Raw genomic sequence first — 23,764 nt, 5'->3', positions numbered from 1 at the left:
ACATTTGCCATTATTCATTTTATTTATTTATTTTTACATTTTGTTGTAATGGTTCATATGAATTTTATTTTAAAGCTTTTCTTTGTTTTATAAATTAGAATGTTTTTTGTTTGCATATTAGTATGTTTTTGTTTTGTTTTATCTTAGCTTTTTAAATAATTATCTAACAGTGCTTTAAGTCTTTTTTAAAATACAAAGCAGTATTTGCTTAAATGTATAAAAAATAAATAGATATAAAAATATTATATACACTACCATTCAGAAGTTTGGACAAATTAAGATTTTTTTGTTTGTTAGTTTTTTTGTCAGTTTATTTTATTTTATTATCATAGTAATTAGTGGTCGAATGATATGGGTTTTTTGACAGCCGATACCGATGCCGATATCTTGGAAAGCAGGGTGGCCGATATAAAGCCGATATAATTCTATTTATTTTAATTCGTATTTAAGAAATTTGAAATAATTTGAAAATGGATTAAAAAATAAACGTGTAAAATAAACATACTTGTACTGTAGAAGACAAAGTATTTTTCACAAATAAATAAATATTTCATAAAAATATAATTAAAAAGGAAGTAAAACACTGTAACCAACAGGGCACTCAGTATTCTGGGAAGTTTGTGTGCATTGGGAATCATATTTTTTCAAATAAAGCTAAGGTAACACTCATTTTACATACAGCACACAGTGAAAATGACATGAATATGACAGTGAGCAAATGCATAAATTGCAGCATAATTTGAAATCCGTCACAAGTTTAAAGTTTGTCAATCGCGCATCTCCAGTAAAGCTGAACTCTCTTCCTGTCCGTATTCAATTCGCACGGACCATAGGACCGACTGTCACAGAACACGCAATCATGCAGGTCATATGCACACTTCACAAGATCTCAACTAGATTCGACTAAGTCTGCAAGGTTTGTGAAATTAAATGTTCATTAGTCGTTCAAAGATTTGTTTAAATTATATAAATGCGTATTTGCAGAATGCTGACGGCAAACGAGAAAGTGTTATAATGTTTGCCTTTAATAATATTAAAGCAATCGTTATAATACTTTTTTGTATACATTTTAATTCCTTTGTTTAACAGTTAGATCTGATTATTAGATAGACTTCTATCCGTATTAGACAGAACTGAATGACAAGAGGGAGAATGTGTTCTCGGCGCCATCAAAATAAAAGTCCCGCCTCGAACACATCGGCCAAACAGAAAAACGTGTTGGCTGATGCCGATATTTGAAAAATGGGAGATATCGGCCGATATATCGGTCGACCACTAATAATAATGCCTATGCGACAAGTTTTCATGCTTATTTTTATGGTAAATTTTGGCTATGCTTCATGTAAGTTCACACCCAGCTCTGTTTTGTGATGACATGCTCGTATTATATAAATGCAAGAAAAATCACTGAGTCTTTAAGTCTTCTAATAGCTGTAAACACTGTAACCAACAGGGCACTCAGTATTCTGGGAAGTTTGTGTGCATTGGGAATCATATTTTTTCAAATAAAGCTAAGGTAACACTCATTTTACATACAGCACACAGTGAAAATGACATGAATATGACAGTGAGCAAATGCATAAATTGCAGCATAATTTGAAATCCGTCACAAGTTTAAAGTTTGTCAATCGCGCATCTCCAGTAAAGCTGAACTCTCTTCCTGTCCGTATTCAATTCGCACGGACCATAGGACCGACTGTCACAGAACACGCAATCATGCAGGTCATATGCACACTTCACAAGATCTCAACTAGATTCGACTAAGTCTGCAAGGTTTGTGAAATTAAATGTTCATTAGTCGTTCAAAGATTTGTTTAAATTATATAAATGCGTATTTGCAGAATGCTGACGGCAAACGAGAAAGTGTTATAATGTTTGCCTTTAATAATATTAAAGCAATCGTTATAATACTTTTTTGTATACATTTTAATTCCTTTGTTTAACAGTTAGATCTGATTATTAGATAGACTTCTATCCGTATTAGACAGAACTGAATGACAAGAGGGAGAATGTGTTCTCGGCGCCATCAAAATAAAAGTCCCGCCTCGAACACATCGGCCAAACAGAAAAACGTGTTGGCTGATGCCGATATTTGAAAAATGGGAGATATCGGCCGATATATCGGTCGACCACTAATAATAATGCCTATGCGACAAGTTTTCATGCTTATTTTTATGGTAAATTTTGGCTATGCTTCATGTAAGTTCACACCCAGCTCTGTTTTGTGATGACATGCTCGTATTATATAAATGCAAGAAAAATCACTGAGTCTTTAAGTCTTCTAATAGCTGTAGCAGAACTCTGACTCACTTCTCAAAATGGTTAGATTAGTGTAGTTAACTGTGTTTGTTTTAGTAAGTGTGGCTTGACTGATAACTGTGTTTGGGTTTAACTCAAGAGGGATGTGAATCAGCGTTATACGAGTCTGTATGTATGTTTGGGTGTTTAAGCAGCAGCGTGTCTGTGTTTATAGACGTCACCAGCGTCAGACGGGAATTTCACAGTTTCGTGAGTGTGAATCAAGACATTTAAGGCCGTTTAGTGACTCACGCCGTTCTCTCACACTAAGTCACCATGATGCTGCCAGGGTTGGGCTGAATTTAAGCCTGTTTTTTAATCATCAGGCTTTGTGTGCTTTAGGATCGTTCTGTTTGAGTCAGTGTTTATCGTTAAAACATGACATAAGCTGTCTAAAAGTACTGATTTATCAAACGGAATAGCTATACTTGCTCTTAATTTCCTCAAACAAACTGACTTGTTTTATTTGATGCCACTAACCTGGCATTGTCTTCAAAAGCTCTTATTCTATCAACCCAGCTCTGATTCAGCCCACTTTTGCCATTTTTATGTGCAAAATGTATAGGATGCTCAGAGAACCTTAGGTGGGGAACCACGGGACCTTAGGTGTGGTGTCTGAGGTTGAAGCTACGGCAGTGCATGTGAGATATTTCAAAATCTATTGCACTGCAATGATGATTCAGTGAATTTAGTTTGAATCTGAAGCTGCTGTCACAAGTCAGTAAGTTTCAGGACTTGTTTGGCCTTTTGTCACAGACTCAAACTTGTGGCGTCCGCTTGCTTCACTTCTTACATGGTCAAGGTGAGAGAAGGCTAGAGAACTGAGAATTCTGTTGAAGAGCTTGTTTACTATTTTTTTTGGGTGGGACCTTCACTACCTCCTCCATTTAATTACGCTTATGTGCATTATCAGCTGATTTGAGGTGGAGTCATGTGATTGCGAGATGCATATGCAATGTGTAGCACAAGTATGCTTTTTACAGTTTTGCCCTGCGAGTTTTATTTATTGCCTAATTTTGTAATGTCCCTCTGTTTTGAGTTTCAGCACTTCCTGTTAACCAGTTAAAACTCTTGCTTGTCAAACTGAAGTCAAGCTATTCTATGAAAATGTGTTTTTGCTAAACTTCATTATGAAAGTCTGTGACTGAGTTAATGTCTGCTAGCTGTGGGGTCGTCTATGTGCTAGTGCACCAAAATGGTTAGATTAGTGTAGTTAACTGTGTTTGTTTTAGTAAGTGTGGCTTGACTGATAACTGTGTTTGGGTTTAACTCAAGAGGGATGTGAATCAGCGTTATACGAGTCTGTATGTATGTTTGGGTGTTTAAGCAGCAGCGTGTCTGTGTTTATAGACGTCACCAGCGTCAGACGGGAATTTCACAGTTTCGTGAGTGTGAATCAAGACATTTAAGGCCGTTTAGTGACTCACGCCGTTCTCTCACACTAAGTCACCATGATGCTGCCAGGGTTGGGCTGAATTTAAGCCTGTTTTTTAATAATCAGGCTTTGTGTGCTTTAGGATCGTTCTGTTTGAGTCAGTGTTTATCGTTAAAACATGACATAAGCTGTCTAAAAGTACTGATTTTTCAAACGGAATAGCTATACTTGCTCTTAATTTCCTCAAACAAACTGACTTTTTTTATTTGATGCCACTAACCTGGCATTGTCTTCAAAAGCTCTTATTCTATCAACCCAGCTCTGATTCAGCCCACTTTTGCCATTTTTATGTGCAAAATGTATCGGACGCTCAGAGAACCTTAGGTGGGGAACCACGGGACCTTAGGTGTGGTGTCTGAGGTTGAAGCTACGGCAGTGCATGTGAGATATTTCAAAATCTATTGCACTGCAATGATGAGTCATTTTTACAGTTTTGCCCTGCGAGTTTTATTTATTGCCTAATTTTGTAATGTCCCTCTGTTTTGAGTTTCAGCACTTCCTGTTAACCAGTTAAAACTCTTGCTTGTCAAACTGAAGTCAAGCTATTCTATGAAAATGTGTTTTTGCTAAACTTCATTATGAAAGTCTGTGACTGAGTTAATGTCTGCTAGCTGTGGGGTCGTCTATGTGCTAGTGCACTCCTAAAAGTTCATTTTCAGCAGATATTTGTTCAATGAAATAGTTTATTTTTAAATATATAACAATCCAATAATAATATTCATTTTTACAATCAAAGCTGAAAACATGTTGGTGCAGTACAGCTGTAACAACCCTGATATGTAGCTTTTTTTTAATGGATATAAAAGTATAAATATACACTACCAGTCAAAAGTTTGGAATGATTAGGATGAATAATTAAGGTTAAGATTATTATTTTTTTTTATATTTTTGAAAGAAATCTCTTATGCGCTCCAAGGGTGCATTTATTTTATCAGAAATACAGTAAAAAAACGGCATTATTTTGAAATATTACAATTTAAACTCTTTTCTTTTTAAATATATTTCTGAATTTTTAGCAGCCCTTACTCCAGTCTTCAGTATCACAAGATCCTTCAGAAATCATTCTAATTATTCCAATCTTTTCACTGGTGGTGTATAATAAAACAGTTTCTGAAGACTATTTTCTCTTAGTCATTCAACCCTAAAAAATGTAACTTTTCCATTTTCCAGTCTTTTCCATGTTTTTTTTGTTGCTCACTCATAATTTCATTCGCCCTTCAAAATGGAGAGGGCAAATTTCTAGTGCGGCTTTCCATGAAAGGAGAGATTAAATGCCGGCATAATTATCTGTGTGCAAAAGAGGGATGAAAATGTACATTATGCAAGACCGCTGGTGCTGTACAGTTAAAGGGAACAGGTGCTCAGTTTTGCGGCAGATGGATTAATCCTCCACTAAAGGACACTGCACTTAACTTTTGACCTGAAACTCTTCACACTGCACCTCCTTCACCAGATACGTACAGGAGAACACGCTAGCCAAATAGAGACCACAGAACCTGTTCACCATGGGTCCCCTTCACTCCAGATCATCTTTGCAGATCGATGCTGATGAAATATTAAAAAACTCTCAGGCATGAAAAGCTTTTGCAAATCAAGGCTTAATTGCTTGAAAGATTATTGAGGGGGAAATGAGGGCATGAAATTATTAAAGCATACATAATGTCATAATCCTCAGACACGCTCTGATAAATAGGGATGGCGGCTTCTATTGTTTTATGTTTTGTAACCAAGAGTGAAACATGTTTCCAGTGACAAGTAATTCGATGTTTTGGTCGTTTTAGCCCTGGTATTATATGCATTTTGTTGACTAAATAAGTTTTTGTCTGTTGGTAAGTGTGGGCTCTATGATTTCTGCAACGCAAAAATTGTGGACGGAATTGCAGAATCCATTCATAAAAATGGAATTTACTATAGAATGCAAAATGTCACTGACAAATAAATCAAAAGTCGGTCAGTAGATTTAAAGTGCGATATGGACTAGTGTCTGTGAATATCAAACCGCAAATAATACGATTTAAATTTGAATTTTGCATGTTCTGCGTGTCTCTGTGTTGAATGAATGGTGTAAAAGCACGGTTTTGTCTACTACACACATGAAGCACGTGTGACGCTTGCAGTTTTTTTTTAGCGTCTGTGTTTCACTATGAGGACATGAACATGTGAACTTCATCTCCAGAGCTGCTCTGAAAGTCACTTCACCATTTTACGGATTTATTTGAGAGAAACTATTGTCATATTATATGCACACAGAAACGTAAAGGTCTTCACGGCAACCCGTCAAAATAAACATTTGGTTTAACTTGAAGAAATTGACAGAAATATATTACCATGTACGTTTTAATGTAATACTACTACTACTATTACTAAATTATTATTAAATTGTTTTAATTTCAATGGTTAACCCCTGTTGTGCAGCAAAAAATGTATGATTAAATTTAAAATGAATGTTCTATGCCTTCATTTGATTACCAAAAAAATGAAATAATAAAAATAATAAAACGGACAACAGATATAACTGCAGTACAAGATTATGAGATGCATTATTTGAATGCTTGGCCAAAGAGATGTGTCTTTAATCTAGATTTAAACAGAGAGAGTGTGTCTGAACCCCGAACGGTATCAGGAAGGCTATTCCAGAGTTTGGGAGCCAAATGCGAAAAAATTGTAAAGAAATTTAATAAATGAAGTTGTTTTAATGATTTCAATTAATAAGACATGCTTTTGATTATTAAAATTAAATTAAACCATTAAAATGGAATCCAGATAATGGAAAATTCAGAAGAAAATAAAACCAAATTTGGGAAACAATTTAAACATTTCATAGGGACCTAAAATTTTATTTTTGTTAAACTTTTAATAAATTGCTGTTAAATTGTATAAGTTTCATGATTTCAATTAATTTTTTTATTTAATTAAATTTACCCATTAAAAAAAAGTCCAGAAAAATTTAAACGGGAATAAAAAAAAAAAAAAGAACAAATCCAGAAAAATTAAAACAGGAATAAAAAAGAATTTGGGAAAAAATCAAACTGATTTCATTGGGCCCTATAATGGCAAGAAAAATGCCATGTGTGTCTGAATTCAATAAGCCCCTCTGGACGCTTGTGTGTGTTCACAGCTGTCTGTTTCTCTCTGCTGTTCACTTACATTCACCTCCACACTCCAAACACATCACCCTTCCTGAGGCCCATGGGTAATCCAGCAGAACTTCAGCTGTCCTTGGCTTTGATCCCTGGCTGAGGGTCCTTTAATTGCCCAACTGTTTGGTCAGCATCTAACTTGCTTGAAGTCTCTCGATTTAGCTGTTTCAGAAAGACTCATCTGTGCGTGCCGCCCCACTCAATCTCTGTTCCTGTTCTCACTCAGGTTCTGTTTCAAAACCTGGTGGGCTTCCTACCTGGACAACATTTAAAGGCAATTATGGGTAGAGAGCAGGGTTATTATAGTAAACTAAAAGTGAAAATGGAACTAAAATCTACATTTTTCATTACTTGAAATGAATAAACGTTAAATAAAAATAAAATATACAAATTATTTCAGCTTGTTGGCAAGGTAACATTTCTTATTTTAACTTTATGTGCTAAAATTACTAAATATTACTATTTTTATACATTTATGTTTTCATTTTATTTGAACTTTTAGTGATTTTAGAACTCCAAAATGAGAGAGGTTTTCTTGGCAGCTAATTGAAATAAAGAAATGTAACTTTTTCATCTAACATTTATATTTTATTTCTGCTATATTTCAGTTCCTAAAATGATTTGAATAGATTTTAGTTACAATAACAATACTGATTGGAGTCGAGTCGAGTAGGGAAGACGCTCACTTGACACAGAACTAGCCTCAACTTTCACCTCAGCTTCCTCAATCATTTCCTTCATCACCTCTCTGTCCATCACTTTAGTGTAAATAATCACTGAGCGCGTGTGAATACGTGATTGTGCCCCGCGGTCAGGTTCACACTCTGAGCCGGTCTGTAAACAGTGATGAGTCCCTCATTCTCCTTCAGACGAATGTGCCGTAACTCGTTGAAGAACATGAGTCCCTCCCGGTGATTCAGCTCGGTTCTCCAAACTCCTTTCCTGACAGTTGTTATAGCAGCGGCTCATGACAAACACACCGTTTCATGAGCATACAGGCTGTTCTGTTGACCGCTGTGTTCGGAGAATCTCTCAATCGACTGCAGGACGTTTTACTGTAAAGAGGAATGACCTGTCGTCTCTTTCTTTTATTATCAGTCAAAACCCCCACCATAAAAACTATAATGTGCTTTAGTTGGTGTGTTATGTTGTTTATGTATATGTATGTGTTGACCGGTCTACTGACCCATCCCTACTGTTGTTGGGGAAATTCTGTTTTTGTGTTTTTTAATTTCCTAAAAAATATTTAAAAATATATATTTTTTAAATTTAATCTTAATTTTAATTTATTCATATTTTATTTATTATTGATTAAAATGATTTTTCTTTCTTTTATTTTCTTTTTACATAATTGAAATTTTCAGCTGACTCCTCTTGTGGCTTTCTAAATTCTGTTATAATATATCATTTTTAATATTATATCTTCATTACCGGTATTATTTTTTTTCTCATTTAATAAAATTATTTTTCTTTTTTTCTTTTATAAAACTGAATTTTTTTTTAGCAGACTACCCTTGTGGTCTTCTAAATTCTGTTTGTATGTATTATTTATTTATTAATATTTGATTTATTGAATAAATGTTATTATTTTGTTTCTAAAACTGAGACTTTCAGCAGACTCTGCTTGTAGCCTTCTAAATTCTGTTTTTTGTATTCTTTTTTTATTTTATATCTTAATATTTTTATTATTATTAAAAAAATGTAATTTTATAAAACTGAAAATTTTATTTTATTAAACTGAAATTTCTGCAGACTCCCCTTGCGGCTTCTTAAATTATGGTTTTATGTGTTTTTTTTTACATTTTCTAAATTTAGAAAAACTATATATTAAATTTAATCTTAATTTTAATTTATTCATATTTTATTTATTATTGATTAACCTTTTCTTTTTCTTTTCTTTTTATATAATTGAAATTTTCAGCTGACGACTCTTGTGGCTTTCTAAATTCTGTTTTAATAAATCTTTTTTAATATGATATCTTTATTACCTGTATTATTCTTTCTCATTGAATAACATTTTATTTATTTATTTATTTGTATTATATAAAACTGAATTTTTGTTTTTTGTATTCTTTTTAATTTTATATCTTAATATTTTATTTATTATTGAAAAAACACTTTTTAAATTTAATTTGATTTAATTTAATTGTATTTATTTTTAATTTCCTTTTTCGGGCCCCTCAAGATCCCCAAACCCCAATTGAAAATCTTTGCCCTAGAGCATGCTATGACCATGGAAACCCGAAAAATTTAGCTTGCTTTGCAGTTCTTACAACATTTGCCCATTTAATTTCCACATTTATGCAAATCTATAAAACTCTGACATCCAAGCACGCACCAATAATGAAGTTTGTTCGGGCCTAAAGTGTATAGTCACATTGACTCCATATTTGACCATTCGTGCCTTTAAAGCTGCCGAAGCTTCGCACAAAGTCCCAGCAAGCCCTTGAATCTGAAAAACATGAAAGTACACCTAACCTAATTGTGCTCATTGTGGTAGACCATGTCATGCCTATTACAGACAACAAGGTCTATTTAAAAGCAAGCACTATTTAAAAACTTTATGGAGCCCAGACTGCCTTTCTTCCTCCTTTTGAGGTGGAGTCCAGTCTGAGAAAGAGATGAGCCAAATCTGATCTCCACCGCCCCATCAGATGGGTTCACGAGAACGCACAGATGATTAGCTCCTCAGATTAGAGGGGTTTTGGACATCTGAAGACTGATTTGGTTGTTGGGGAAGACCAGGACTACCCGAAAACTGCCCTGCCCCCATGAGCGCTTAACTTGACTAGACACCGAGGGGGTGGGCCAAGATTAATTGGACCAAATCTTGTTGGTTCTTTGGGCGAAGGTTTTGGGATGTGTGACTGTACTGAAGCGCTAACCTTTGCCTCCATGGACCGGTGTCCAACAAATGGGGCGGCCTGCACACATCCCATGATATGGAAGGTAAGAGGAGGGGACGGTCTTCTGATTGATATGTTTCAATATGAGTCATTTTGGAGGGATTTGGATTAAGCTTGAGTAGGTGTGACAGTCGAGGCTTTTCTGTAAAACGGCAAGCTTCAGACACGAAGGTGTACAGTATGCACTAGAAGCTAGTTGTGATTCTTGGTTTTCTCATGGATTATAACTTTTCAGATCTGCTTGTGCAACTGTAGCTTGATTTAGTTGATTCACATGACTTTTTGCTTGTCAAAACAAGGCAACCGTTGGCTTTATCACTAAAGGAGCACTTGATGGGGTGATTTTATTTGGTTGAATATTTGGAGTATTCTACTATCTAAAAGTTCATACTATTTTTTTCTATATATTTAAATAGATAATCATTTAAATATTTGGGGATAGTAAGATTTCTTTGGATAAATTAATACTTTTATTCAGCGAGGATGCATTAAATTGATAAAGTCATGTATAAAGTTACAAAACATCCCTGTTTCAAATGAATGCTGTTCTTTTGAACTTTCTATTCATCAAAGAATCTTGAAAAATATAACACTGATAACAAGAATTTAGCATAGGATGATTTCTGATGGATCATGTGACACTGAAGACTGGAGTAACGATGCTGAAAATTCAGCTTTGCATCACAGGAATATTTACATTTTAAATGATATTCTAATAGAAAAGTTGTATCTGGAATATCTTGGTTCTACCATAGTACATGTCCAAAAACATGGTAAATGATATCACAAATAATGTTTTTTGCAAATGTACCGTGGTATTCTTGAAAGTGCCTTGGAGTACCGTGTAAATACCATGGCACGTGAATTCTTCTAAGCCATTCACCTCTGTGTTTTGGTCTAAACGATTTCCTTTGGTCATGTTTGTCTGTGTATGGTTGCATTTGAGCATGTATATGATGTTGTGAACTGTCGGAAGAGAAAGCTCAAAACCGACAGAGTGACTTCAGCAGCAGAAATGGCATACGTGCGATGAACCTGACCCTGAGTGACTCAAAGCGTCTGATGTCTGATGTCTCTCTCTGTTCCTGTAGGTGTGTCATCATCCCGACTGCCAGGAACTGAACGGTAAAAGCCCCCTGCACCTTTGCGAGTCATGTGATTCTCGCTGTCACCTGGATGAGTCTGACAGCATGCACTTTGACAGGCATCTCCGCTTCGACGTACAGCCACAAGGTAAACGGCCCTGCAGGCACAAACACACTTATGTGACCCTCTGCCAAACAGGTTTATGCATCATACAAATGAGTCTCATTTAAAAACACCAGGAATGGATGTTCGGTTATTTGTACAACTAATAACTACCAGTAAAAGTCAATCACCCAACAACAGATGCTGAATATAAATAGTATAAAAGGTTGATAATTGATTTAATTGATATTAATTAATTTTGATAATAATTAAAAATACTTCATCTTTTTGATATTATATTTAGAATTTTTTTAATATTATATATTTTTCTTTTTAAATATTATAAATATTGTATTTTTTGTTTTTGATGAATCTAGAAGAATTTGTTTTCTAATGGGTTTTTTTAATTGTACACCATCCCTGCACCATTTTATATTTAATTAATGATTTACTATTATAAAGCGGACATTTCTGTCAAAAGTGAAGCATGTAAGATCAGATTTGCGTTAAATCTGTGTCGTCAGGTTCTATCCTGGCGCGGAATGTGTCCACGCGTTCCTGTCCCCCTCGCACGAGCCCCCCTTCAGACCTGGATGAAGACGAAGAAGGAAGCACTGAACGAGGGTCAGTCTGTGATACACAACCTTCCCACATCATTCAGATAACTATATGGAATCTATACACACCAAGAAAGGCACAAAAAATGATGAGAAATTCTAAATGTTTTTATGAATCAAGCTGAGATGCATGAAGTGTTAGCATACCTGAACGAGAGCAAAATGCACATGGACAATCTGAAATTGAGCAATGGAAATAAATCAATATGACTGCATGATGAATTGAAATAAAAACCACAATCACGATATGGCACTTGGTGTGATTTAATTTGTAAAGGCTGTGAATTAAATAAATGCATGCAATGCACGTTTCAAAATTCAAAGTACAAGTTTCACTTAATATGAAGCAGCGCAATTGATAATAATAATAATAATAAGGAGAAATGTGCCTTCAGCAGCAAAGGAGCATATCAGAATGATTTCTGAAGGATCAAGTGACACTGAAGACTGGAGTAATGATGCTGAAAATTCAGCTTTGCAACACAGGAATAAATTGCATTTTAAAATATATTCTCGTAGACAACAGTTAATTTAAATTGTAATAATATTTCAAAATATTACTGTTTTTGCTGTGTTTTTTAAATCAAATAACTGTAGCCTCTGTGAGTGTAATACTACTAAAGAAAAAGATATTTTGAACTGTAGTGTATAAGTAAAAGTGTATATATTTTTTACCTTCACTATGGTTTATTTTAAATATTGGAATGTAAAAATTATCTGTTTTTATTTATAAAAAAGTACAAATATTTCATGCAATATCTCAACATGTCATCATAATAGCTGCATGCAGAATAAACATTCATTTTGTAAAGGCTGTGAATCAAATAAATTTGTGCAAGGCCAGTTTAAAGTGTAGCGCGGTACTGTGTTCATTTACAGGCGAGCAGCTGATGATCCAGTGTTTTCAGTGGCTCACTTTGCAGTAAATGTACAACACCAATTAAGCTCTGCAAGCACTATGATTTTGGGGCACTTTTACCCCCGGTTTCACAGACAAGGCTTAAGCCTAGTCCCATACTAAAACTAAGTTAAAATTCTGAGCTGTTTCAACTGAAAGAAACTTGCACTGACTGATCTTAAAATATATCAGTGCCTTTGTTTTGTCTCAAAATGCGCACCAGTAATGTTTTTTTCCTAAGCACATTTATAAAAATTACTTGTCCTAATTGAACTATGGCCTAATCCTGTCTTAGTCTAAGCCCTGTCTGTGAAACTGGGCCATAATGTGCAGGAGCGAAACATGCACCAACCATCTCCCCGAATATGAGAAGGGAGAAGTGCTTATAAACCGTCCATTGTCAACAAAAGAGAAGCTTTAAGGACTCTGATGGTTTCCAATAAAAAAATAAAAGCACAATAGTTTTGCATTTGAAAATAAAGAAATTAAGGGTGCTTTGTTCCGAAACAGGGATTAAAATTATTTCAATGTTGCTTTTTATTCTTGGTGCGGTTCCCTTTCACACGGCAACGTTTCTAAATGGACCAAATTTGTTAATACAAGTCACGCGTGAGTAAACCGTTCTCTCATTGGTCAACATTTCATGGTTTATTTTCCGGGATTCCACCGCTGTCACGGCTGTCATCCATCAGGATGGAACGACAACAGCTTTGCGGGTTTATTGTTTTTTTTTGTAGCTGTCCTTCAATTAATTTATCATTTTGAGCAGGAGTCCAGGATTCATCGGGAAAACATTTTTAAAATGCACCTACACTCTTAAAAATAAAGGTGCTTCACGATGCCATAGAAGAACCTTTTTGTCTAAATGGTTCCATAAAGAACCTTCAACATCAGAAGAACCTTTACGTTTCACAAAAGGTTCTTCGTGGCGAAAGAAGGTTCTTCAGATTATAAAAAGGTAAGAAAGAGATGGTTCTTTAAAGAACCTTTGACTGAATGGTTCTTTGCGTAACCAAAAATGGTTCTTCTATGGCATCGCTTGAAGCACCTTTTGAAGCACCTTTATTTTTAAGAGTGTACAAGGAAGAAGAGCAATAAGATGGCATTATAAAATGAAAGTGTGCACTTTTTTTTTTTTTTTGCTCACCCACAGACATTCACAGGTTCATTTTGAAGTATTAGCAAAACAACAAAGCTAATGTTGTTGCTAATGTTCTTCACAGAACTTACGTAATTACCCATTATACATTGTGATGGTTCGTTAGTCCGTTGGATCGGATTGCTTTCTCACTTCAACCAAACCACTCCAGAGTTCGTTTCCAATCGAGCCGAGACCACCTCGTTCAGGCGATCTGGACTGATTGTTTTGGCGCGGATCCGAGTGCGATTGCCGTGTTCACATATGCCCAAACGAACCGAGCTAAGGGGGGGAAAACGCGCCAGGTTCCGAAACAACGGGCCAGGTGTGAAAGCACCCTAAAAGCCAGAAAAATGTATATTGTACTTTAATTATTATTGTATTACTTGCAATAGTTATAATATTTCTGTATTATTCTTATTATATTTACCTGAGATACTTTTTTTATTTTACAGTGAAATATTGCTGCAATAATAGTTCTTGTTTTGTTTAGTATTTATTATTGTATGATCACAATTTTGTCCAAATTTGTACACCCTTACAAACAAGCACAGCAAACCTGGAGCTTTTTTTTTTTTTTTTTTTTAAATCACATGCACAAGTTTTACCACAAAATTGCAATTAGATTCTTTTTCGATTGTTCAGCACTAAAAATACAGTGATGGTGTCAGATACAGATGCCATGGCCGTCATCCTCATGTGTCTGTTGTGTTTTTCTGTCTTTTAACAGAGAACGTAAGACCGGAGGAATGAAGCTGAAAAGCAGAGAAGGAAAAAAGCCCCGGCGACGCCACACTGACGTGAGTATTGTCCTCCCTCCGCGAAGGCTCATAGGAAACTTTTGAAATCCTAGCTGACTGTACACACTGATAGGCTAGTATGTATAGCTCCTTAACATCCTACATGTTAAATTAATATACCCTACCAATATTTTTACTGTACAAGTACCTGTGTAGACTTGTATGTGGGCTTCCCTATCCAACATAGCGTACAGGAAATGACACGTGTCTGAATCATCAGCAGCCCCAGGATGTGGTGGCTTGATGGATATCTTGATCACATCTCGAGTTCATTGGAAATGGCTGGAAGTGGTCTGTCTGTGGCCAACCTTTGACCAGCGCTGTTCTGTCGCCCCCTATAGGACCCCAGGAAGGAGTGCTTCAGCCTCAAGTTTGACCTCAACATAGACATTGACACAGAGATCGTCCCCGCTGTCAAAAAGAAGACATTACGGTAAGTCAGAGAACAAATCTGTGTTCTCAGCTGTTCTCTACCAGCTGAGGAATAAAATCAGCTGTTTCGAAGTTTTCGTCGTGTTTCGGATTAATAGGTAGTTTATGCTAAATGCGTCCATTGCGTAATCAATATTTTAGGTTAGAATTTATTTGAATATGCAGTACTCTACGAACGTTTGGGCTTCGTAAGATTAGCAGTGATTAATTAAATTGATCAAAAGTGACAGTGAAGACCTTTTTATAAAACTATAAAACGGATAGTTCCGGTCCTTGATTCCGATTGGCTGAGCCACGTTCGAAGCTGTTGTAAATTACTCTACAAACACACACCTTTGTTTACGTTTGTGTGTTGCTCGGCAATCACTTTGTTGCAACCACAACTGATTCTGAGGAACTACATTGTTTGGTGGAAGAATACTGTTTTTATTATCATTACACTTTATTTGCTCTGTTTTATTTTGTGAAATCTTACTACGTATATGGAATAACCGTTTTATAAAAGCAATAATCCCCGTGAAGCCGTGGTTTACAGTGAATTTATAACAGCTAAGGGGCGTTAAAACGGGATTATTGCTTTAATTATTTTACAGAAGATTTCTATTTCAAATAAATGCAGTTTTTTTTTACTTTCTACTGTAATAAAAAATTATTACAGTTTCCACAAAAATATTAAGCAGCAAAACGTCATGTTTTCAATCATGATAATAATAATAAATGTTTCGTGATTAGCAAATCATTATATTAGAATGATTTCTGAAGGATCATGTGACACTGAAATAATGATGCTGAAAATTCAGCTGAATATCCATTCAAATATACAACACTTATTTTAAATTGTAATAACATTTCAGAGTATTACCGTTTTTTTTTTACATTTATGTATTTATTTATTGATTTACATTGATTAGTCAATAAATCATGATTTATTTATTTGCACGTATGCATATATACATACAATGCTATATTACTAGGGCTGTCAGTCGGTAATTACATGTGTCGATTAATTCATATAATTAATCGCAAATTACATTTGGATGTGAAAATACCCCCAAAAGATTATTTAAAGCTATTTTTGTGTTAAATGAGAAAGTATTAAGTAGACATTACAAATAGTAGCTTTTACATTTTTTTTATTTGATTCAACATCAAATTTATTACACATAAACGTTTAGGCTACAACGGCCTTACATAAATGGAACATAAAAGTAATAACATTTCAGAGTTTTTCCGTTTTTTTTTTTTTTTTTTTTCTTTTTTAATGGGTGTTAATTTGATCGGAAATTTCCATAACTGTTCATTTTATCTGTGAAGCTAATTTGCTCATTTTTTTTTTTTTTTACTGTATTTTTGATCAAATAAATGCAGCCTCTTAAGAAACGTTTTGAACTATAGTGTGTAAGGAATAGTCTTTGCTATAGTTTATTTTAAACCTCGCAATGTTAAAAGTATGTTTTAATATTAAAAGTACAAATGTTGCATGTAGTATCTCAATGTGTCATCGAAAATCGTTATAAAAATAAGTTTAAAAAAATAGTTTTAGAAAGACTATAACATGCCATACCATAGGAAAGGAGTATTTCATGCCAGCTTTCCAAATAAAAGCACTATTTCTTCTTACAGCTTTTATGTCTAAATCTTTTTTAATGAGTGTTAATTTGATCGGAAATTTCCATAACTGTTCATTTTATCTGTGAAGCTAATTTGCTAATTTCATTGTTCTTCAGAGAGGTGCTCGGACCCATTTTTGAGCGCAAGGGCATTGAATTATCCCGAGTGGATCTGTTCCTGGACCAGTCCAACACTCCACTCTCACTCCACTTTGAGGCGTATCGTTTCGGAGGACATTACCTCAAAGTGAAAGGTAAGAGTCTGAAGCGTGACGCGTCTTCTGCGGTGCCCAGCTGCTTCTCATCCGCATCGTTTCCAGCTAATCACTGAGATAACTTATCTCTTCAGTCTTGCGGTCAGCATTTCGATAACCCTTTCTTCCTACACATTTACAGCATCGAAGTTCAAAACATACACCAAATCTCTGTATAACACAACACAGCCGTCATTGTGTCCACAGAACCAGACAGCTTCCCAGGAAATGAGGTGTGACCAATTACACTTCATTAGAGTTGTTATGCATCTAAAGGAGCCTCACAGGGACGTGCTGTTTCTTCAAGTAGATCATCACATTCACACAACGCTTTTCCTGATTATACAGCCATGTGCCTCTCTTTACAAATCCCCATCCCCATGTCTTTAATCAGATAACGCAAACACACGCCGACACCGGCATCCCACGGGTGCTGGATGGCCGCTTGCGTAATACACAGCCTGTGACGTGAGAACGAAGAGAGGGTTAGCATTAAAATGATCGAAGTTCAAAACATACACCAAATCTCTGTATAACACAACACAGCCGTCATTGTGTCCACAGAACCAGACAGCTTCCCAGGAAATGAGGTGTGACCAATTACACTTCATTAGAGTTGTTATGCATCTAAAGGAGCCTCACAGGGACGTGCTGTTTCTTCAAGTAGATCATCACATTCACACAACGCTTTTCCTGATTATACAGCCATGTGCCTCTCTTTACAAATCCCCATCCCCATGTCTTTAATCAGATAATGCAAACACACGCCGACACCGGCATCCCACGGGTGCTGGATGGCCGCTTGCGTAATACACCGCCTGTGACGTGAGAACGAAGAGAGGGTTAGCATTAAAATTGGGACATTAGCAGCCGGACTGAAGAGTTTCATTCATGCTGAAAATCTGCTCTGTTGAAGACCTTCTGGTACTTTATTAATACTAACAGCGGATTTCAGTGATAATGAATATTTGGTGGTAATATTTAACAAACAATAATCCCTTGTAGTGTTGGTCTTGCTTTATTTGTATTGTTTAATTTAAATAACATTTTTAAAAATGTTTATCTTTTATTGAATTTAACAGGAATTATTCCTTTTAAAAATAACAAAAGCATAATGATATTAATATATCACTATTATTATTGTTATTATTATTATTAGCGTCAATGATAATAATAACAATAATAATCTATAATTGTAATGTTGGTATGTCATATTTGAAATATGACATACCAACATTACAATTATAGATTATTATTGTTATTATTATTATTAGCGTCAATGATAATAATAACAATAATAATCTATAATTGTAATGTTGGTATGTCATATTTGAAATATTTGTATGCCATTATTTAAAAAAGTGATTTATTTAATGTCATATTTAAAATTCTGATTTATAAATGCAAATAGCCGTTCAAAGCCATGTGCTCCACAGTTAAAGTTATTATTTATTAATATAATATATTATTACATACTGGAATTGTCCTTTTAATTTTTTTAACTATATTTGATTAGGATTTGACTTTTAAAGTCATTTGATTTCTTTTGCAGTGATCTACTTCATAATCAGTGTTTTCAGAATAAGAATTTGTTCACATTCATCCGATTAAATGAGTATTTCTTACAAAGGTTGTTTTTGTGCAGCTCGGCCCGGAGATGAGCTGAAGGTGGAGCAGAGCGTGAAGGATCTGCGCTCTCTCAGTCTACCCAACATGAAGCCGTCAGGAGGGGGCAGCGTCTACATCCTCACACCGGGCAGTGAGAGGGCCGAGCACGGGTCCCTGCCGCGCCGGGAGGGCGCTGACATACTGGTCAGTGCTGCTGCCTGTGTACAGCCACTCATGCCTTTCAAAAGCCAGTTTGTGTCATGAAGTAAATTACATTTTAAAAATCTGTTTTTGGCCTAATGTTCTAATGGATGCCGATATGTTACATATAATACTTACAGTGTTGGTTAAGGTTTTTAGTTGTAATTTAGTTTTACAAGACCATTGTTTGCCCCTTAGATTTTATAAAATTTTTGTGTTATAAATCCATTTAGAAACATGGCCTAATATGCTTATTGGTTGTATTTATTTAGTTTTCATTTTTGACAGCCCTTTTTTTTACAGTCCTTATAGTGTTCCCCCTAGATAGTGTGGGGGATTATTGTATTTTATTTTGTAGATTTTGTCTTATCTGTTTTTAGAAACATGGCCTAGTGTGCTTATGGATTTTTAAATTGACCTTTTCCCCCCAAACATTTTATTTTTTACACTAAGTTCTTACATTATTTTTAATTTAGCTTTAGACCATTTTCAGCCACAGGTATAGCCATAGATAGTGGATAACAATATCGTGCATATTCATTACCGTGATATATCGCATTACCGAATACCGACACAAGTCTAGTCAAAACACAGCAAAGAATTGTAAAGAATTTACAAGTTTTTGTCGGTAAAATTTAAAAAAAAAAGTTTTTTAAAGAAGACTGTTATGCTCACCAAGTCTGCATTTATTTAATACAGTAAAAACATTAATATTGTGAAATATTTTTTACAATTTAAAAGAACTGTAATATAAGTCTGTCTCTTTTAATCAATTTAATGTGTCCTTGCAGAATTAGACAGATAGACAGACAGACAGATAGATAGATGGATAATATCATATGTTGTGATTGTTCTGACAGTAGCAGATCTATTGTCCTCCGACCTCCTCGTTTCCCGCTGATGGAATTCTCAGCTCATCTGCCAGCTATTCCGTTGGAATTTTTATAAGAGCTGCTGGGTTTTGTCTGTGAGCGCGTTTGACCTGTATGTGGTAACTCACCCACTGTGTCTTGCCCCCTCACCAAAGCCTGACCTTTAGAAAGGAACCCATCACCCCTGGGATTATTGGTGCGGCGGTGACGCCAGGACTCCTCTTTGAGGTTTGATTGGCCAGATCCGCCCCGGTGGGGGAGTGACCTTTGAAACGCGAGCGTTTGATGTAGCGCCGTGACTTTTTCGCTCCCAGGAGCTGAAAGACGAGTGTCTCACGAAAGCAGGTTTTCAGGTGAAAGTCATGTTTTTGCAGTTGCAACTTTGATCCGGCCCTTCTTTTGACATCAACTCTCCTAAATATGACGGCCCTCTAGTGGTTATGTGTATAAATATGCATAAGCACAATGTGGTTACCATTGGTGTTTAGTTTTAAATGCATGCTAAGATTCTGTTGCTTTAAGCATGTGCTGTTGCGTAAGATTCATCCCTCACCTCAGAGACCTCGACTTCAGGCCTCTCCTCTTCACCTTTAACCTCCGGCTCTGTTGCATTAGTCAAATAGCCTCAGACTGATAATGCTAGCTGGCATTTGGGCTGCACCATTCAGCCACACAGACACATAGTAGAGTGATCTCACCTGTCTAATGACCTGAGAGGTGTATTACACAACACTTCAGGTGATTAAATCAGAAGTTCCCGTGGCCCTCAGGGGCCCCCACTGCGCAGCGGCACAGAGAATGTGTCATTATGATGGATTTAGTCAATCTTGGTCATGTTGTGTATGCCAGACATCTCCAGCTACTAATTCTTTATCTATAATGTCTGAATGTCATTGCATTAGATGACAAACCAAGTGGCATCTCTACTCAAATGCTTCAGGATATTTGTTTCTAACATCACTTTTCTGAGCCATTTTTACTCATTGACTTTTAACTTACTGTTTTTGCAAAATATGTAGTTTGAAAAGTGTGCTTGGTTTTTTGGTTTAAAATAAATGCCACTTGGTTTTATGTTTTATCTTATTTAACCCCATAACATGCGTACTTTTTCCAGCAACTAGAAATTTTCCAGCTTCTACAGGTGCATCTCAATAAATTAGAATGTCGTGGAAAAGTTCATTTATTTCAGTAATTCAACTCAAATTGAGAAATTTGTGTATTAAATAAATTCAATGCACACAGACTGAAGTAGTTTAAGTCTTTGGTCCTTTATTTAATACACGAGTTTCACAATTTGAGTTGAATTACTGAAATAAATGAACTTTTCCACGACATTCTAATTTATTGAGATGCACCTGTATATATGCATATATACTACTACTACTTCTACTACTACTAATGATAATAATAATAATTAATTATTATTATAAATTGCAATAATAAATATATACAATAATATAAATAAAAAATAACAAACATTATTAATAGTGCTAATGAAATCAAAAATGTAATTATTTTTATTAATAATAATAATTTTTGTTGTTGTTGTGGTTTATAATAAAATTTTTGGATATACTGATTTGTCTCCTATGAGATGCTAAATGGCTCAACCGGATTTGCGTTCGTTCGTTCGTTTATTCATTGTTTGATTTATTTATTTAGCTGTCTCCAATGAGGGTTACTTTGTATTGTAACATACATATTGTATTATTTTCATTAGCTTGCAAAAGAATCAATAGCTAAACAGAAGCTAGTATTTCAAAATGTTATCAAATTGATGTGATTAATGTAAATATTTGGCCTTTAAGAAACATTTGTCTGAGACTGCAGAGTTTTTTCAACAAAATGGCATCAAAAGCTGCCAGAGGAGTGTTAAATAAGGAAACGGTGTGTTTGATCAAATGTAACTCAGTCAATGGAATATCAAAGGTCTGGATAAACTGCACAGCATCTGTCGGCTGCGACTAACTGCAGGAAATGAGCCTTTTCCTGTTCCTATTTGACCTCTCTGATAAGAGACTGGTTCAAACGTGTATTAATATCACAGCGTAGAGGTTAGTGTCGGAGCAGACAGATTTAATCTGCATCGGTTTCCCTCTTTAAGTGAAAGGATCAAGTTGTTTGATATGTTAAGGTGTGTATAACTCTTGCAAGCTTTAGGGAAAAAATATAGCAGATCTGTGTTTCTCAGTCTCGCTCATTAAGCAAGGGACCAATGCAAACAGTAGTAATCATGTATTTACAGTACCTGGGATATCAACAAAGCACTCCTCTGTTAAGAGCTCTTGACGCAGCAAACCCCCACATGTGATTAATGCGCTTGTGAAGTTAACTCAATTACCATGCAATTCGTTTCTTTTGCAAAAAATGGGTCTTATCTTCATGGGAAACTAGTGGGGTGAATTTAAAATGTTGTAAGATTTCTTAGCACACATTGTGTGGAAAGCATAAATCATAAATCACCTTAAAATTGAGAATTAGTAGTGTCTGTAATGTGAACTCTGAATGCTGCTATGTAATGGATTCGTTGTCTGTCAATACTGCTTTTTTATTTTTATACCCATGTCGACAAAACCACCCTTTTCTTACAAAAATGATTTGGTGTTAATCAGTTACATAAAGGAAAATATTTTTACAAAAAGAAGAATTTATCTAGTTTTGCCTCAAAATGCTCGTCATAATGTCCATATACAGTGGGGCAAATAAGTATTTGATACACTGCCGATATATATATATATATATATTATTTTATTTATTTTTATTTTATTTAATTTTTTTTATTTAGCAATCATACAATTGCGCAACAAACAAATACTACAATGATTGCAGTACTTCACAATTGAAATCTTTGTTTAATTACAGAAATAAGTGCAATATTTTTAGTTATAGTAATTAGAAAATGCTTAATTGTGATGAAAATGTGCTGACAATCAAATGTAATTTCTTGACGTGGTGAAACATGACCTATATTCGCTCACCTACTTACCTAATACTTCCGTACTGTAAGGAAGTGATCTTGTGAGTGTCTGCTGGGGGTCAGGGGTCAGCATCTAGTGTGTGATTGTTGTGTGCTGTGATGTGGAACCTGACTTTGGAGGAGATGGGAGGAGAAGATTGATGAAGTCACAAAGCAAAAGCTTAAAAACTACTCGCTGTCCTCCAGACCTTGAGCACATGTGGGGAATTTCTAGCTTGTCTCTTCATTTTTGCCTCTTCTCTGGATGTTGACTGCTGAAGTTTAGAGTAGGACGTGCACTTTAGTGTTTGAGAAGAGGTCATCCAGGCTGGATCATGGTACGTTTTGGGCATCTGTCCTCATGGCACAGTTCGGATCTCCTCCACATGAATCCTGAAAGTCTGTCTGGTGAAACGTCTCTCAAAAGTCCATCGCCAACAAAGTGCCAGGTAAAGCAATGCTGCACCATTTATGAGTTTCTTGCTCTCTATCTTTTTGAGCATTCATGTTTTAATGAATTCTTCGTCAAATTATTAAACTTCTCTATAGCATCATTTTGATTGCACACCACTGTATTTCTCATTGAGCAAATGTTTGTATTGAGTGGGAAGATGCTACGTATCTGTGTAATGGAAGCTGAATGTACACGTAATGGAAAGCCGTTAGCATCATTCCGCTAACTGATGACAGAAGTTTAGGCCCCTGTGCTAGACACGGTTATCTCGTCAGACGATAAGGTCGTATCGTGGTTTTGATCACTGATTAATCGTCTGTCCTTAAGCTTCAATGGCTCTTTGTTCTGTCTCTGCTTTGACTAATTTAAATGGGTGACGTTGTGGGTGTTGTTGGCCCTGAGACTAGTCCTGTGTTGACACTCAAGGTAAAGTTAGATGAAATGTGACCTGGCAGAATGGTGTTTGTCTAACATGTTTTTGTGGCGTAAGTGTTGGTCACTTAAACTGTTCTTCCACTTCCCTTTGTTTGTTTCGTCATTATTCAAAGCTTGATCAAAAGCTGGTCTTATCTTCACCGCAGCTATTCTTATCTTCACACTGGTTTATGTTCTTCAGCTGAACTTTGTTGTCTAGAGAAGGTTTAAGTAAAAAGGCAGCTACATGCATCAGTTCCCAGTGGTCAGTCTGTTGTTGACAGGAATCAGGGTCTTAGACAGGAAAGTTTAGGAATATGTTGTGGTAAGCAGTAATATTTTAACTAGGTTGAAGAGGAATTGATCTGAGTGCTGGTAAACTCAACCAGTGGTAAACTCCTCAGCTGACTGCTAAACATTGAACATGATTTAGGAGTTATTAAAGTTCATTCATAGCACTTAGAGGGTAAACATCTGTGCATCCACTGAGGGAATTTTATTTTATATTTTATTTTATTTCTGTGCATCCATTGAGGGAAGTAA

The 23,764-nt window shown here is 35.5% G+C and overlaps 1 protein-coding gene across 4 annotated transcripts in view; it reads left to right on the top strand.

Annotated features, from left to right (window-relative positions):
- The window catches only part of LOC107565889 (pleckstrin homology domain-containing family G member 5-like), an 84,208-nt gene that overhangs the window by 40,978 nt on the left and 19,466 nt on the right, over positions 1–23,764 (top strand). For all 4 annotated transcript variants that reach the window (XM_016251180.1, XM_016251182.1, XM_016251183.1 and 1 more), the window contains 6 exons: positions 10,871–11,012; positions 11,492–11,591; positions 14,351–14,420; positions 14,762–14,853; positions 16,580–16,716; positions 18,362–18,528. In XM_016251180.1, coding sequence (XP_016106666.1) covers positions 10,871–11,012; positions 11,492–11,591; positions 14,351–14,420; positions 14,762–14,853; positions 16,580–16,716; positions 18,362–18,528 — 708 coding nt within the window. The remainder of the gene's footprint in view (positions 1–10,870; positions 11,013–11,491; positions 11,592–14,350; positions 14,421–14,761; positions 14,854–16,579; positions 16,717–18,361; positions 18,529–23,764) is intronic.

This window comes from Sinocyclocheilus grahami, unplaced genomic scaffold, assembly GCF_001515645.1.
Source record: "Sinocyclocheilus grahami isolate Dianchi unplaced genomic scaffold, SAMN03320097.WGS_v1.1 scaffold1033.1, whole genome shotgun sequence".
Taxonomy (NCBI): Eukaryota; Metazoa; Chordata; class Actinopteri; order Cypriniformes; family Cyprinidae; genus Sinocyclocheilus; species Sinocyclocheilus grahami.
Note: the sequence above shows the minus strand (reverse complement) of the source record. Positions and strands in the feature narration are given on the sequence as shown.